This window comes from Carettochelys insculpta, chromosome 13, assembly GCF_033958435.1.
Source record: "Carettochelys insculpta isolate YL-2023 chromosome 13, ASM3395843v1, whole genome shotgun sequence".
Lineage (NCBI taxonomy): Eukaryota > Metazoa > Chordata > Testudines > Carettochelyidae > Carettochelys > Carettochelys insculpta.
The window spans coordinates 386,490-404,161 of record NC_134149.1 but is presented as its reverse complement, the minus strand read 5'-3'; the positions used below and the strand labels follow the sequence as shown (position 1 = coordinate 404,161).

The 17,672-nt window shown below is 45.9% G+C and overlaps 1 protein-coding gene across 5 annotated transcripts in view; it reads left to right on the top strand.

Moving 5' to 3' along the window:
- The first annotated feature begins 1,921 nt into the window (after positions 1 to 1,921).
- TAF1 (TATA-box binding protein associated factor 1) overlaps positions 1,922 to 17,672 on the top strand; it is a 163,856-nt gene continuing 148,105 nt past the window's right edge. For 2 of the 5 annotated variants that reach the window (XM_075007599.1, XM_075007597.1), the window contains exons 1-8: positions 2,731 to 3,582; positions 3,690 to 3,807; positions 5,052 to 5,174; positions 7,619 to 7,732; positions 8,215 to 8,456; positions 10,952 to 11,170; positions 11,571 to 11,792; positions 12,750 to 12,951. In XM_075007599.1, the coding sequence (XP_074863700.1) occupies positions 3,373 to 3,582; positions 3,690 to 3,807; positions 5,052 to 5,174; positions 7,619 to 7,732; positions 8,215 to 8,456; positions 10,952 to 11,170; positions 11,571 to 11,792; positions 12,750 to 12,951 (1,450 nt within the window). In that variant the 5' untranslated portion in view covers positions 2,731 to 3,372. Of the gene's footprint in view, positions 3,583 to 3,689; positions 3,808 to 5,051; positions 5,175 to 7,618; positions 7,733 to 8,214; positions 8,457 to 10,951; positions 11,171 to 11,570; positions 11,793 to 12,749; positions 12,952 to 17,672 lie in introns of all 5 variants that reach the window. The other 3 variants (XM_075007602.1, XM_075007598.1, XM_075007601.1) reach the window with 2 other exon arrangements.

The window sequence follows — 17,672 nt, the reverse complement described above, 5'->3', positions numbered from 1 at the left end:
GTGTCTCATTTATCCCTGGTATTACAGCTTATGCCTCTCACAGCTGCTTGTCTTTGACTTACCTGTGGGTTTGGTCATTTGTCCCATTCAAACCTAGTATAAAGTCCTCTAGGTTAGCCAGTCTGTATCCAAATATACTCCTCCCTTTGTTCAATACATGGCCCTCTCCCTGCTTACTATCTTGTGCTCAAAGAAATCAAAAGCTTCTCCTGCTGCCATCTTCGCATCCAGCCATTTGCCCACTGTGTGCCTTAGTTGTCAATCTGTAAAATGGAGATCCTCTCTTTTAACTTCTCAAGAGTGTTATGAAGATAAGGAAATGAGGATAAGTCTGTACAGTGGACCTTATAGAAGCATAACTGTCCTGCTACAACTGCGATGCTGTAAATGTTCCATCATATATCTGCTGTTTGCCACCAATAGAATGACCGGCTGTCCCATTTTTTAGGGGACAATCCCATATTTAAGCCTTCCTGCACGTTTCCCTACTTTGAAAAAAGAATGGGCCAATTGTCCCATATTTTCTGTTTCTTTCCTCCCATCAGTACTGGTAGCTCTTATTGCTAGCTGGATCCTTGCTGGTCAGCTGCCTACCCACCAATGGTGGGTGGGGGAGGGGAGGGGTCAAGTGGCCAATCAATGGGTTTGGGAATGCAAGGCTGGTGGCTGGGCACAACTGCAGTGGGTGGGGCCCGCTGTTCCCTCTGGTTGTCCACCTCTGCTTTTCTTGCTATAGTGTCTCCTCTTGTCCAGCAGGCCCCCTTTATCTCTTATTCTATTTCCAGACAGCATGGGTTAGGTGTTGCAGTGGTGGGTGAGCAGGAGTTGGCAGTGGTCAGTTATATGTCATCTCTACTGTCCACATATGGACCTTTTACATGATGCTTCTCTCATTGTTTTTACCCTTGTTGTGCCTGTTCACTTGCCAGCCCAGTACTCCTCCATTACCCCCAGCGGAGCACGTGCCCTTCCTGACATTTTGTGGAGAACCAGCTGCAGTCATTCAGCTCACTAACAGTCTGGCTGGCTCCTTCCTTCCCCAACTGCCAGTCTCGGCTGGTACTCAGGGAGAGCTCAAGCCTGCTGGCCAGAACCCCAGTCCTTCATGTGCCAAAGCCCCACAAAGCACTGGCCTGGGGAAGATTCTTCACCACTTAGCTAGGCTCTGGAGGGGAGGCAGATTGCAGCACATGGCTCAGGAGAGCCACACACCTGGGGTGCTCCACCACGCACGCACCCCACCACACGGGACAAGTGTGTGGCAGGGGTGGCTCCTCTGGCACCGGTGGGCTTGGGTGGTTCATGTGGCACGGCGGCTCTAGGGGCTTGAGGCATGCAGCAGCTCAAGCCACATCGTGGTGTGGGCAATTTGTGCCATGCAGTGCAGCTCCACGGTAATCTGTGTGTGTGGCATGGCTGGGGGTAGGGGCACATCTCGCTGGGGGGGTGGCCTGGCCTGGCAGGCTGTGGCAATATGGCAAATTACTTTTTGACAGCACTGTGTTGGTCTATAAGTTGCCGCAGGACTTTGTGTTGTTTTTGTGGATACAGACTAGAAGGGCTATCCCCGTGATGCTTGTCAGAAGGAAATACAATACTTCACTGCAGGAAATATGGCTGTGTGCATGTGTGTGTAACCTTGGATGGGGTAGATGTCACTGCCTTTCTCCTGTGTCTTTAAAAAAAAAAACAAAAAAACAAAAACAAAAAACCCACTCCCACAGCCCTCCAGTACTGGACAGCCAGAATTCAGTCTGCAAGGAATTCCAGTAATGATTGCCCAGTGTCAGCCCCCTAAATTCAAGTTCCAAAAGAAACTGAAGAAATTAATTTAATTAAATAACTATTTGTAAGAATTAGATGATAAAAAATCTCAAGAAACAACAGAACAGAGCTATTTTATAATTCAGAGATAATGACCATAGTTACAGTAAACAAGTAAAAATAAAATTTGAACAGTTCAGTCCACACAAACAACATAAGACCAAGCGGTCCCAAAAGCTTAGATGTATTTCATCAAAGCCTTGGTTTGTGCCTCAGATCATCAAACCTGCACCATATGTTGAGTCTGAACTCTCTCTCCACTTGCTTATAGGGAATTCTCAGTTGAAGGCTAGGCAGCCTCTTCCTCTGTTGTGGATAACTGCTAGGCAGCCATTTCACTGATTAAACTAGTAAGTTAACTCACAAGTGATCAGGCTTAAAGAAGCCCTGTTACAAGAAAATACAAAAAACCTGAGACTAATAAAGTAGAAAAGAAAGAGCAGTCATGTAGCACCTCAAAGACTAACAAAATGCTACGACTGCTTTTCTGTTTTGACATAATACAGACTAACACAGTTATCTCTGTCAAAACAAAAAGCAGTCAAGTAGCACTTTAAAGACCAGCAAAATAATTCATTAGATGAGCTTTCGTGGGACAGACCCACTTCTTGAGACCATAACCATACCAGAACAGACTCAATATTTAAGGCACAGAGAACTGAAAACAGTAAGCAAGGAGGACATTATTCAAAGTAGAAAAAACTCATTGCCCATTGCTACATTTACAGGGCAGCTTAAGAATCATACTGAGAAAAGTAAAAGTTTGGGTAAAGTCAAAAGAGCATTTAAAACAGACCATTAACACGAGAGATGGTATTTCCCCTCCCAGGTCCCCCTTGCTCTAAGTAGCATTGCCCATGATCCCTGGCAGTGCTGCAGAGTGAGAAACAGCACTCTGCTCCTGGCCCTTCTTCTCCCAGCTCAGACAGGCCTTAGATAAGCATCTGCCCTGCCTGCTTACTCGTGCAGCCTGACCCCAAACTACTTCTGGATGACGTGGAAAATCTGCCCAGCAACAACAACCCTCCACTTGCGTTTAGCAGCCCCCACAGGGGTCTCTTAAAGAGACAGCTCCCTGTTAGGTGCCGCGGTACATGTGCAGGCTACATCTCGCCCATCTGGCCAACGGGCGTGTTGTGAACCGACGACCAGCTCTGCGGCACTGGACAGCCGGAATCCACCTCCGCAGCCGCCGGCAGTGAGACGGGAGCCTGTGCAAACGCCTTACATCGAAGACCCGCGCACGGGTAAGGGCTGGGTGAAGAACCTCGCGGGGTCAGTTCCAGCTGCGGCTCGGGTGCCCGCGTTAGCGTGGCCCTGCAGCGGCGTGGGGGCCCGGGGTGAGGGCGCTAGAGAGCAGGACAAAGCCCGCGGAGCCTCCTACCGCCCGCCAGTCCCCGCCCGGCGCGCAGCCTGCTGCCGCTGGGGCTGCCAGCCGGCCGGTCCCTAGCACGGGCTGCGCGCCCCCGGGGCTCTGCGGGGGCCGGGCGGGCTAGACTCGCCGCAGCGCCGGCGCCGTCGAGGCGACGCTCTCGCCGTGCGCTCTCGATGGTGCTCTGCGGAGACGCGCCCTTGCGCTCGCTTTCCGGTTCTGCTTCCGGGTCGTGCGGCGGCCGGCCGCGGGCGGGAGCGATGTCGGACTCGGAGAGCGAGGAGGAGGCGGAGGGTGGCCGCGCCGGGCCCTTCTCGCTGGCCGGGTTCCTCTTCGGCAACATTAACGAGGCCGGGCAGCTGGAGGGGGAGAGCGTCTTGGACAAGGTGAGACGAGGAGGCGGGGGCCGCTGTGCTCCGCCGCCTGGCTGGCCGGGCCCGAGGTGCGGTGGCGGGGTCACGCTTACAGCCGCTCGCCTCTTCCGCTCTTCCAGGAGTCTAAGAAGCACTTAGCCGGCTTGGGCGCCTTGGGGCTGGGCAACCTGATCACCGAGCTCACCGCCAGCGAGGAGGAGGCGGCAGAGTCCGACGGAGCCCAGCTGGATGAGGAGGGTGAGGCCCGTGCCCGCGGTCCGGGAGGGATGGGGCGTGGCTGTAGCTGTGCAGCACTGGCGGCTTGTGTTCGATCGAAGGTGTGCGTAAATGCGGGATTAGATGAGTAGTTAGGTGGCCTGTTGAGTGAACTATCCTTTGTCTCTTGTCAGTCATGAATCAAGCCAGTGTGGAGAGCTCTGTGTTCTTGACCTAATAGTTGCTGCCTAACGTTCAAACTTATTGTGATCTTTCTCTTCTTGCTCAGTTGTTTTCTCTACTTCCTTTTGCGTGTTTTATTTTAGGGCTCGGGTCTAGTGTCCTGGGACCAATATGGCCAAGCAGTTGTGCGTACTGTTGGCTACAGTAATGCCAATAATCAAATAAACAAAGAGTAGAGGTGTTACTGGACCCAAAATGTCTTTCTCACGGAGCGATGCTGAATGCAACAGTAACTTTTTAATAAAAAAGAAATAATTCAAACATAAGGGACAGGGTCTACCCTGTCAGTATTCTCTGTAGAACCTTCATCTTGTGGCTGGAGCTGCAGGAGGCAGGAAGCCTGCTTGAGGTTCCCACTAGGTTATTGGCTGAGGAGCCACCTAGGTAAGCACGTCCAGGCCAGTATTTGTATCTGGCAGACTCCCCACTTCCCACACCCCAGCTCCCTGCCCTAGATCACCCAACTTTCTGTACTCTGCCCCAGTTCACAGTTTCCTCCCAGACCTTGCATTTCTCTCTACATTCCTCCTCCAGGCCAGAATCCTGTCCTACATCCATACCCGATCTCTGACCCTGCACCCCTCTTATAATCCAATCCCCTGCTCCGGGTCAACTCCCTACCAGGCCTTACACCCCTCTCCCAGGCCAGAATCCTCTTCTGCACCCATATCTCCTCATACACCCTCCTAGACCCTGCTTCCTAAGCCCTTGCCCTAGATCACAACCCTCTCCTTCACCTAAACTCTCTCTCAGACCCCGCACCCTATTCTGCGCACCAGTCTCCTACTGTTCTGCACCCACCTTCTGTCCCAGTCCCCCGCACCTCCTCTGTAGAAAAGTGCGGCCCTTGGCCATTTACTAAAATTTTGGAGTGACCCCCTAGTAAAAATTATTGCCTATCCCTGGTATAGATAGAGGTGGAAGGTATAACAAGGAGGGGGTTAGTTAGTGGAGGAGTTAGGAGGGATTAAGATGAAGTAAGAGGTGATGTGTACATGTTGGAATATGATTTTATTGTATGACAAGACTTTTCTCCTCTTCAGGCTGGGTTAAAAGTACAGAGGATGCTGTTGATTATTCTGACATTAATGAGGTTGCTGAAGATGAGAGCCGCAGATACAGGCAGGCAATGGGCACCCTTCAGCCAGTTCGACGACCAGGTGATTGTATGTCGTAGGAGTACACATAAACAAAATTATTAACATTTAATGTATGTCTCTGTGGGGCAGATTGGCCTTTGCTGCTGTCACTGAGAATAATCTTTCTCTAGCAGTTTTTATTCTGCCATGTTCTTTGCCTACTTCACTAACCCCGTGAAAGTCAGTGGGGCAAATAAATGTCCTGGGCATCAATTAATGCACAAGGGAAATGAAATGTCAGTTCCCTTTTTCAGGTCTGGATTTAGTTTTTTAAAGCAAAACAGTGCAACATAATCTCCATAAGTAAACCAGTTTATTTTCCTTGACACGGGGTCTCCTTCAATATCTTGCTTCTTCCTCGCAGGTGTTCAAGTAAACTGCATTGTTCATTGGCCTTTGATCTAAGGACAGGGTAGGCCACAGCTGTTATGGTCTCAGACCTGTTTCCTAAGAGGAAATTGGTCACGGGAAGGGGTCTAAGGCCATTTCCTTTAGAGCAGCGGTTCCCATTCTTTTTCTGGTCATGGAACACTTGGATGTCACTGCACTCTCTGTGTAACACTTCATCTTTTTTACATAGTCATAGTAACAATGAGGAACATTACCAACAGAAAATATTTCATGATAATATTGATTAAAATATTGTACAGTAAACGCAACTCAACAAATAATAATGAGACCAGACATTGACACAAGAAATATAGCAGGGATGACAGATAAAACAAAAAAATAAGCATACTTAATAAATTTAATGTGATGGATGAACCTGATGGGATGAACAGAGATTCCTGAAATCAAGTGTGATATCTGACAACTGAATCTGCAGTTCATTTTCTGCATCCAGTTTATTTCTGTACTTTGTTTTTGTGGCAATGTACCTGGAAAATCCGGTTTTACAAAGATAGGTGGTAGTGAAAGGCAGGATTTTCAGGAGTGCTTGCTTAGTGATAGCTGTGAATTTATGCTGCACTTTTACCCAGTATTTGATAAGATTGTCACTGGAAAATTCTAACTTTAAATTACCGTTTGATGTGAAATCAATATACTGCTTTGTGTCTTTACTACGGAAGTCAGGTGGTATTCAGTTAAATGGATTGTGAATCCAGTCACACTCGTCAGTTTCAGGAGGAAAATACTCATTAAAAATTATTGGGAGTCCTCCAATGCTGAGCATTATATCTTCCCTCACTGCACCATCAATCTTGAGATTACGCTCTGAAAGGAAGTTTTCCAGGGTGGGAAACAACTAAATTGACCCTTTTGCACACTGGAACACCAGAATTCAAGCTTTCTTTTCGTTGCTGAGATTTCATCACAAGCAGAGTGAAGAGTAGCATCTTTGCCTTGAAGACTCAGGCTTAGTTCATTCATTTTAGTAAACGTATCTGCCAAATATGCAAGCCGTTGAAGCCAGATAGCATCATGCAGTTGATATGACACATGAAATGTGTAGTTTCAAAAAACACTGTTAATTTATTTCTTAACTCAAATACCATGACCAGCACTTCTCCTCTGCTCAACCTGAGAATGGGGAAGAGACCACCATTACTCAATTTCAATATTGGAACACTTTGTTGTAGCTCGCAGAACACCAGTGTTCTCTGCTGGAACATAGTTTGGGAACTGCTGCCTTAAAGGATTATCCCAATTTATGATACTCCTCTGTTTTCTCCCCACCTCCTCTCCCTGGCATTCTGCTTAGGGGCTGCTGGGATAGGCATTTTCATTGAAGTGCTACCATGATTGATTTTGTTAAGTCGTAAGGGGGAGCGGGAGGGGTGTGACGGTTGCCACTATGCTTGTCCAGTGGAGACTAGAACAGGAGTATTTGTCTGTAAGGTATAGCATTCCAAATGTTTACCATTTTCCACTTTGCTATTGCTAGTATGATTGAGGACTCTCCTGCTTGTGGTCTTAAATAACTTTCTACCTCCTCTCCCATCCGTCAGGAGCAGGAAATTAGAAATGTTGCGTCAGTCTAGTGGTTTTGTGGGAAAGTTCTTGTTTTTCTGGCTGAGGTTCCAGTGCTGTAAATTTGAGTAAGGGAAGTGATAGCTGAATTTTTTAAAACAGTTTTCAATTCTAGTTTTCCTGCTGTACTACTCAGCCCCATTTCAAGCCCTGATCTAGAAATGCAGGGAAACCGTGTTTGAGGCTGCTTTGGGTGATGCATTTGTAGTAAGTTAATGTGTGGACAAGTTAATGGAGGATAGGTCCATTGACTACTCTTAGGCAAACTGGTAAGGGATGCAACCCCATGTGTTGGATGTCCCCAAGCATCAACTGCCAGAAGGTGGGAATAGACAATAGAAATGGATTAAATAATGAATGTCCTGTTCTGTCCATTCCCTCTGAAGCGTCTGTCACTGGCCACCGCCAGAGACAGGATACTGGGTTGAATGGGCCATTTGTCTGATCTAGAATGGCCATTCTTATGTTCTTAAGGCAATTATCTCCTTTTGACTGGTTAGATGGAGATGAGGATGATTATGATGCAGACTCTGAAGACATTGATTCTAAGCTGATGCCACCTCCACCTCCACCTCCAGTAAAGAGAGAGGATGAAAAAGATGTAACTGCCCCTGGTAAGTAAGGAATCTCCTCCTCTATTTTAAATGTGTGGGAACAGTCTGGGAGATTTGGAATGAAAGGATAGGATACGAACATCTAAGATTCAAACATTTCAGTGCAGTGGCTTTTTACTGTAACATGTTTACAATCTCGTCCATCTGGTAAACTGGGTCTGAAGGTGGGTTGTGGCCAATTATGCTGCTTGGGGTCACTGGCTCTTGCATAAAATGTAGAGTAAAAGTTGTTAGAACACCTTTGACAGTATTATTAAGATTCATAATCAAACCAACCTGTGAAGTTCATTTGCCTCTATTTTGCCTTCACTCAGCTATGGCTGTGAGTTGCGAGGCTAATCTGGAACAAGAATCAGTGAATGAAACATGGAGGCTTAGATTTAGCATAATTTAAGATCAGGAAACAATGCTTACAGAGTACGGGGGTTGTGCTGAGTACCAGGAACAGAAACTTGTTTATAATGTAATTGCTCTAATTGTAGTATCTGAAGATGGAGATGGTATCATTCTGCCATCCATCATTGCTCCATCCTCTGCTACCACTGAGAAGACGGATTTCAGCAGTTCTTCTGATTCTGAGTCTGAGATGGGGCCTCAAGATGCAAGGCAGGCAGAATCTAAGGAAGGGAAGTTGACGCTGCCTCTTGCAGGAATAATGCAGCGAGATGCCACCAAACAGCTGCCAAGTGTTACTGAACTGTTCCCAGAGTTCCGACCTGGCAAGGTATTGCATGTGCTGGGGACAATGTCCGAAGGGAAATGCTGGAAATTTCTCACTTGTAACAAGCACAGCTGTGGCACCTTAGAAACTAACAAAAAGCTTATGAGCTTTCACAGGTAAAATCCATGAAAGCTCATGACCTAATAAATCCCTTAATCTCTAAGGTGCCAGGGTACTACTTGTTATTCATAAAGCTACAGACTTATATGGCTACCCCTCTGAGACTGTCTCTCACGGGGACACTCAAGACTGGGGAAAAAAAGTTATGCTAATAGATGTGTGCTGGTAGAGTGAGTGGGGGCTGGGTGATTGTCATTTCCATGTCTGATTTTTTCTGTGTATTGGGTGACAGCTTTCCATGATAACTGGATAGTGCTTCTCTTGCTCTCAGGAGGAGTATCTTAGAAATGTTCATGCGATTTAGGTTTTGACATATAATGAAATGAATGGGCAGCAGGTTTAAAACAAATAAAAGGAAGTTCTTCACACAGCGCACAGTCAACCTGTGGAACTCCTTGCTCAACAGGAGGCTTTTAAGGCTAGGAATATAATGGGTTTAAAAAAAGAGCTAGATAGATTCATGGAGGTTGGGTCCATTAATGGCTATTTGCCAGGATGGGTAAGGACTGGTGTCCCTAGTGTCGGTTAGTCAGAGGCTGGAGGTGGATGGCAGGAGAGAGATCATTGCCTGTTTGGTTCACTCCTTCTGGGGCACCTTGCATCAGTCGCTGTTGGGATGGATGGACCTTTGGTTTGACCCAGTATGGCCATTCTTACATTTTACCCTCCTATTGAGCCTTGGGGCACAGATTTCAAAGCACTTTATGAATGGGAAGAGAATACCCTTCTCCAGATTACGGGTGAATCACTGTCAGTTACAGTCTCATCCACATGTTTGTCAGCTCCTGCCCAAATGTTTCTGCTTTTGGGGGTGGGGGGATGTTAATTGTCCTGCCTGAGATAATTACGAGCATCAAAGGAAGGGAAGCTGTAACATGTGAGGTCATTGATGTCACTGTTACTGCCATCTTAGATCCCAGCTAAGAGATTTTTAGATAAGGGGGATTTTTCTTTTAAGATTAGACTTCAACAACAACGTCTCCATCCTATCTCAACTGATGTCTTCTCCTTTGGTCAAAAGGATGGTATTAGATCCCTGCTCAGAGACTAGCCAGTAAGAGTGGTTCTTTCTATATAAAGAAAATTGTCAACAGCTAAAGGGAAAGGTAACAAAGGATGTCCCTTCTGTATCTTTAACGAAAGGTTAAAAATGCGTAATGGTGTGTTTACCATGGTGCTAAGCAGGGTGCGGTCTCTATATCAGGCCTTGGACCCTGTTTAATACTGGACCGGGAAGGAGTGATGTTAACACCTTTAACCCATTTATTCCTTCTAAATTAATGCAGCTGACACTACACTGAATGATAAGATGAAAAAAATAGTTGAACAGCTGTTCCATTCTGTGGGAGCATTTATCCTATTTCGAGTGAGAGAGGGTTCCTGATTATGTGATCTTGTGCATATGTAATACATATGTACCACATATCAGTTAAGATTGACTGGATGGCATTAATTCTGTCATTCCTAAAATTTCAAATGTTCATCTTTGAAACTTTAACATCTTTTAATATTATTTGTGTGCAATCTTATACCTCAGTAAGCATCTTTCTTGTTTTTTGTTACACACTTCAAGTGTTTCTGGACTATTGTATCCCTGCCCCCATCAGAGTTTTTGTTGTTTTTTTACTTCCTTATAAAAAGTTCCCTCTGTCCTGCTAATTATATTATTGGATTTTCTCAAAATGCTCTTGTGCTTCGGCTAAGGGACTGTGCTGAAGTAAGACATTTGTCCAGATTGTGTTGTGCCCCAGCTGGATAAATGGGGACTGTTGCCGCTTCTCTCAGGGTTCAACTTTCAGTTGAATTTCAGAATGAGGTCCTCTTAAGCAGTAAATAAAGGTTCTGTCAAACAGAATCTCTCTGATTTATTTCAAGTCTGAGAATGAGATCACCAGACTCGCTCCTGTGGTCCTTTCTCTGATGCGAGCTTGTCCCTTGGCCCTTACTGTGATGCAGACTCATCCCTGTCAGGCTGTCTGTGGTTCTGGGATCACCATCAGTATTCTGTGTAAGCTAAGGGCTTGGGTGGCCACCCAGAAGAGATTTAGGTGCCTCGTAGCTGATTAGTAAGGTGACCACAGTCCCGATAGCCATCAGCATGTGGCTCACTTCTGCATGTGCCTCAGTGCACATAAAGTTTATTTCGCACCTGGATGGAAAAAGTTAGGGGGAATGCTGCTGCCAGTGATTTGGTGGTCACTGTGGAAGAATAGTTGGTTATACCTCTGCAGTTGTTCCTTGTCTGTGGCCTGGCCTTGGTGCAAAAGTCTGTTGTCAGTGTTTCCTCATTCTTGCAGCTCATGTGCATAAAATGCTTAAGCCTATGTCATCTGGAAGCTGTGGATTGTCCTCCTGACCCTTTTTCTTACCTCTTCTAGGTACTGCGTTTTCTCCGTCTCTTTGGCCCTGGGAAGAATGTTCCATCTGTTTGGCGTAGTGCCCGGAGGAAACGCAAAAAGAAACATCGGGAGCTAATGCAAGAAGTACAGATCCAGGAGGGTGAAACTGCAAATGAGACAGGAATGGAAGAAAAGTCTCCTTGGGCATATGAATTTGCTGCTCCTCCTCCTCCTGAGCAGTGCCTCTCAGATGACGAGGTGTGAAGTTTGAGATTTAGGAGGGCCCGTAGCTAGTACAAGGGAAGCCTATTTGCCCACTGATAATCACCTTTCCAGGACAATACTGGTTCGGGAGGATTAGGCTGTTGTTCCCACTGTGCAGAGGCTGCTCCTTGGATATTAAGCAGGGTCTCCAGCAAGCATTCCATAGTGGGTTAAAAGACCTTTTGAATGGTAAGGAATTAAGGAATGTTTTTCCCATTTTATTATACTAGTGGAGAGTCCTTGTGTAAGGCAGCTGCTAAGTTGGGGTATGCATCTGAGATTTCAGGGAAATGCTCCTCTTCACTGAGAAAAAGACAGAAATTGAAAGGAAAAGTTCCAATTGCCAGTTCTGAGACTGGCGACTGACAGGTTCCTTCTTCTTGCTGTGATGCAGATCACTATGATGGCACCTGTAGAATCCAAGTTTTCCCAGTCTACTGGAGACATAGACAAAGTGACGGATACCAAGCCCAAGGTGGCGGAATGGCGTTACGGGCCAGCCCAGCTTTGGTATGATATGCTGGGCATCCCTGAGGATGGCAGTGGTTTTGACTACGGTTTCAAACTAAAAGAGTATGCAAGAGAACAGGAGACCTCAGATTATTCTACAGAGAAGGTGAGAGGAAGCATGTATGGCGTGTGAGGGTGAGTTTATGTTCAGTGCTGGAACACAATGGAAAAGGCAAGGGAACAGGGCTGGGGTAGTGAGTAAAGATGGGAGCCAGCCAGTAGAACAGACATGAGCAGAGGGGGAAATGGGAAGGATTCATTAAGGAGAAGGTAGGAGAGCCTCTACTCTTTCTATAGTTCACATGGTATAATTGAAATGAACTAGAGCATGGTTTCCCAAACTGGGGTGTGTGAAGAAATTCGTGGGGCGGGGAGGGGTGAGGCAAGGTAACCAGGCCCTCCTGCCGTCTCCCCCCCAGTCATTCCCCCTACCCCAAGAAAGAGCCGGCCTTTGCTTCAGGCTCTCAGCCCCTGCCTTTTTATGTGGGTGACTCAGTGCAGCCACTATAAAAAGCAGGCAGCCAGTGAAGTTCCATGTGGCGCTAGCTGCTTCTTGCAAAGGTGAGTGAGAGTGGGTTGTGGGGGAAGGAGGAGGATGGTGTTAGATGAGGGCAGTGGGTGTCTGGCTTGGGGTAGGAGGATGAGGATGGGGTAAGAGCGGGGGGTGTTGGTGCCTGGCTTTGGTGGAGGGGAGAGGCTCATGAGCCATGGGCGCGGGTGGCTTTGGCAGGGCAAGGCTCGGGTGGGTGGGTGGGCAGCTGATGCAGGCGGCTCAGGTGGGTGGCACGGAATTCAGGCAGCTGGCCGGCTGGGGCTGTACCAGTCACCCGCAAGGGGCCAAGAAAAGCTATTTGTGCTTATTTTTAATTTTAAATAAAATTTTTATATCAAGTTTTTGTGTTTATTTTAAATTATAAATTGTTTTTGTTAAAAGAGTGGGTGGATTATGGTGGTGAAAAGGTGGGGGCGTGAGGGTTTCTCAAAAATCAAAAGGGGGGCATCATGCTGAAAAGTTTGGGAACCCTTGAACTAGAGTCTAATGCCATTGCTCTCCCCTGTGCAGAACTTGGGAGTGATGGCTGAGAAAGATGACTTGCTGGCTGATGAACACTTCCTCATGGTGACACAGCTGCAATGGGAGGAAGACGTGATCTGGAATGGGGAGGATGTCAAACACAAAGGGACTAAAACACAGCGTGCAAGCCTCGCAGGCTGGCTGCCTTCCAGTATGACCAGAAACGCCACTGCATACAATGCTCAGCAAGGTGAATGGCAGCTGCCTTTATGCTTTCTCGTGCCCACACCTTGAGGGTCTGGGTGGAATAAGGGGACCTCTGGGTTAGCTAACTGAGAATGTCATGTCTATGAATTAATTACAAATCCTCTCTTCTTCAGCATGTGGGGGTATGTTCTTTCTCCATCAGGAAATGGCTTTGGCTAAAACAGGTTGAGGCTAAACCCTTGGCTGTGTCTACACTTGTATTCCTCTTTTGAAAGAGGTATGAAAATGAGGGAAATCAAAAATGCAAATGAGGTGCAGATTTGCATGCCTGGCACCTCATTTGCATATGCTAGTTTCAAAAGAGCGTCTTTCGAAAGAAGAAAGATGGGGTTTACTTTTGAAAGAGCCGTGTCTACACTGGTTTTCTTTCAAAAGAAGCTCTTAAAACTAGAATATGCAAATGAGGTGCCAGATGTGAAAATCTGTGCCTCGTTTGCATTTTTTATTTCCCTCATTTGCATACTTCTTTCGAAAGAGGAATGCAAGTGTAGCCACAGCCCTTTTGTCCTTCTCCTGTCCCAACTGGCTTGGCCTGTTCTGTTAGAAGAGAGAATATCAAAAGCCAAGTGCATGACCAGTGAAATGTCTGGTTGTCTTTTGCCTCTGTCACTGAAATGAGGGTCTGGATCTACCAAATGGAGTGCCAAGGGTTCCTGTATTGGAGATTTCCTAGTGACTGTTCAGATTTCCATTTATGGCAGCACTAAAATCCCTGTGCTTTACAAGTTAATGTTTAAGTTCATGATGGGCAACCAAGAATAGTGAGCAGGCTACATGAGTGACCCTCCTTCATCTCGGTGGGCCACAGCAACCTAATGCTACTGGGGCGCCACCTGTGGGATCGGCTGTCTATCCCCCTCCCCCATACGTCTCTTGCACATGAGGGCCCTGCACTTTCTTTGCTTTCCACGCCCTCCCAGTGCTTTTGGAGTGCCATGAATCGCCTGATTTGTGCTGTCTCCACTCCTCCCCCTCCCTCCCAAAACTTGAATAGCTGCAAACAGTTGATTTGCAGCATTCTAGCTGTGTGAGGGAAGGTGTAGGATGGGGGACGAAGCATGAATCAACTGAGTTGTTTTGTTCCAGAGGTACTGGGATGGAGGGGGAAAGGTACCGTGCATGGGGCACCAGTTCCCCACTGTGTGAGAGGTGCGTAGGGGATGGGAGCATCCAGAGGGTCCACTGACCACAGATGGAGCTCCAATGGGCTGCATGTTGGTTGCGCAGCATGGGGTTAGATGTATGCTCTTTGAGGGGTCAGTGGAATTATCTGTATTTTTATCACAGGCAATATTTAAAAGGAATCTTTCTTCCATTGTTTTGGTAGAGTTTTGGTGCTCCTTTAGCTAAAGGAACACAGTTCTTAAAAACATCAGACTTTTCTTTCAAGCTCAGATATTGGTTGTTTTTTAAAGCTGAACAGTAAATCCAGAATTATTCCCTCTGTTCATCTTTGGATGCTGTGACTTTGTCTCGTGGGGTCCCCAGCTCTTCTTGTCAGACACTGAGGAGCCAGGGAAGTAGATGAGGTAGTGAAGTGGTGGTGGTAAATGAATATGGGGAAGGATGATGGGTTTAGGGTTCTGAGCCGGGAAGGGAAACGATGGCTATTCATGGGTAGTGACTATGGTCAGGAGTAGCTTTATATTACAGAAGGTAGAGAAAACTATGGCAAAGACTGTTCAGATTTGATGCTGATAGATAAGGAGGGATTGCTTGAGAATTTGAAGGTGGAAGGCAGCTTGGGTGAAACGAATCACGAAATGATGATAGAGTTCATGATTTGAAGAAATGGTTGGAGGGAAGAAAGCAGAATAAAGACAATGGATTTAAAGAAAGCAGAGTTAAGCAAATAGATGAGATCCTGCAGTAAAAAAGTTGCAGAGAAAAAAATTCAGAACAGTTGTAAGTTTGTTTTTTTTTGTTTTTTTTGTTTTTTGTTTTTAAAGAGATGTTGAGTGCACATGAGCAAACTATGCCAGTGTGTAAGGAAAAATAGGAAGTATGTCACAGATCACCTTGGTTTAATCAGATTTCAACAACCTGGAACTCAAAGAATCGTAAACTTAAAATAGGTCAGATGACAAACTATGAATATAAAAACCGCACAATGTATAGACAAAATTAGGTCAAGATTCTCACAAAATTAGGTTAAACTATGCATGGACATAAGGGGTAACAAGAAGGCAGATTACAAATACATTGGAAGCAAGAGGAGAGGACCGAGGGCAGAATAGGCCCATGAAGAATCATGGGAGACAGGAGAGATTCCAGAAAACTGGAAAAGGGCAAATATAGTGCCCATCTATAAAAAGGGGAATAAGAATAACCCAGGAAACTACAGGCCAGTCAGCTTAACTTGTGTGCCAGGAAAGATAACGGAGCAGGTAATTAAAGAAATCATCTGCAAGCACTTGGAAGGTGGTAAGGTAATAGGAAACAGCCAGCATGGGTTTGTAAAGAATAAATGTTGTCAGACTAATCTGATAGCTTTCTTTGAGAGGATAACGAGCCTTGTGGATAGGGGAGAAGCGGTAGATGTGGTATACCTAGACTTTAGTAAAGCATTTGATACGGTCTCTCATGATATTCTTATTAAAAAACTAGGTAAATACAATTTAGATGAGGCTACTGTAAGGTGGGTGCATAACTAGCTAGATAACTGTACCCAGAGAGTAGTTCTTAATGGTTCTCAATCCTGCTGGAAAAGTATAACAAGTGGGGTTCCGCAGGGGTCTGCGTTAGGACCGGTTCTGTTCAATGTCTTCATCAATGATGTAGATATTGGCACAGAAAGTACGCTTATTATGTTTGCAGATGACACCAAGCTGGGAGGAGTTGCAACTGCTTTGGAGGATAGGGTCATAATTCAAAATGATCTGGATAAATTGGAGAAATGGTCTGAGGTAAACAGGATGAAGTTTAATAAGGACAAATGCAAAGTGCTCTGCTTGTGAAGGAGCAATCAGTTTCACATATACAGAATGGGGAGAGACTGTCTAGGAACGACTACAGCAGAAAGCGCTCTAGGGGCTATAGGGGACCACAAGCTAAATATGAGTCAACAGTGTGATGCTGTTGCAAAAAAAGCAAACATGATTCTGGGATGCATTAACAGGTGTGTTGTGAACAAGACAGGAGAAGTCATTCTTCCGCTCTACTCTGCACTGGTTAGGTCTCAGCTGGAGTATTGTGTCCAGTTCTGGGCACCGCAGTTCAAAAAAGATGTGGAGAAACTAGAGAGGGTCCAGAAAATAGTGACAAGAATGATTAAATGTCTAGAGAATGTGACCTGTGAAAAAAGGTTGAAAGAATTGGGCTTGTTTAGTTTGGAAAAGCGAAGATTGAGGGGAGACATGATAGCGGTTTTCAGGTATCTAAAAGGGAGTCATAAGGAGGAAGGAGAAAACTTGTTCTTCTTGGCCTCTAAGGATAGAACAAGAGGCAATGGACTTAAACTGCAGCAAGGGAGGTTTAGGTTGGACATTAGGAAAAGGTTCCTAACGGTCAGGGTGGTCAAACAGTGGAATAAATTGCCAAGGGAGGTTGTGGAATCTCCATCGCTGGAGATATTTAAGAACAGGTTAGATAGATGTCTATCAGGGATGGTTTAGACAGTACTTGGTCCTGCCATTGGGGCAGGGGGCTGGACTCGATGGCCTCTAGAGGTCCCTTCCAGTCCTAGTGTTCCATGATTCTATGATTACTCAATGAGACATGAAAGACAGTAGGAGAAAACTTAACAATGTCTGATGTGTTAAAGGCGTTTTTTTCTCTCAGTGCTCACCAAAAAGGTTAGCAGTGATCCGAAAAGTATGACTTAAAGTTCAAAGAAGGTAAGTATTATGTATGGCAGGTCTTATTTGGACTCATGCAGTTGTACCATGTTAGCACTTAAATGTAGTGGTCTCCTGTTGGTGTAGTTAATCTACCACTGCAAGTGTCAGTAGTTGTTGTTGGGAAAAGCTTTGTTGCTGTTATAGTATTGTTTACACTGACACTGAAGTTAGTATAAAGAAATTGTTCAGGGGTATGGATTTACCTTTGGGTGACATAATTATAGCAAAGTAATTATGTAGCGTAGACCAGGGCTCAGAAAAGTTAGCGGCCTTCAAGTCAGCAGGGCCTGAGGAAGTACATTTTAGAATATTTAAGGAACTGGTTGAGGTCATTATCGCTGACAGCGGATGAAGTTTAGAAGAGATCCCAGAAGACTGAAAAATGGCTTATATACTTCTAATCTGTAGAAAGAAATGAGGACAATGCAGGGACTTATAGAACAATCAGCTTAACTTTGGTACCAAATAAAGCACCTAGGAGGTAATAAGTAACCATCACCATGGATTTTGTCAAGAGCAAATCATGTCAAACCACCTAACAATCTTCTTTGACAGTGTGAGAAGCCATGTGGATGGGGGAAACAGTAGATTTGACATTTCTTGACTTCAGTAATCCTCACATGACTTTCCTGTAAGCCACTGGTTCTCAAGCTGTGGTCCATGGCCACCTTGCAAGTGGACTGCAAGGCTCAGGACACACCCCTGTGATGCCCCCTTCCCCCTATGAATTTCTTACACCAGCATTTTGCTGCAGCTGAGTGTGTGTGTGTGGGTAGGGCCGGGCAGGGGCGGGGGAAGGCAGTCCTGAGCCCTGTGCCGAAGTCTGGCTTGTGAGGGAAGAAGCATCTTCATATGCTGTCATTCC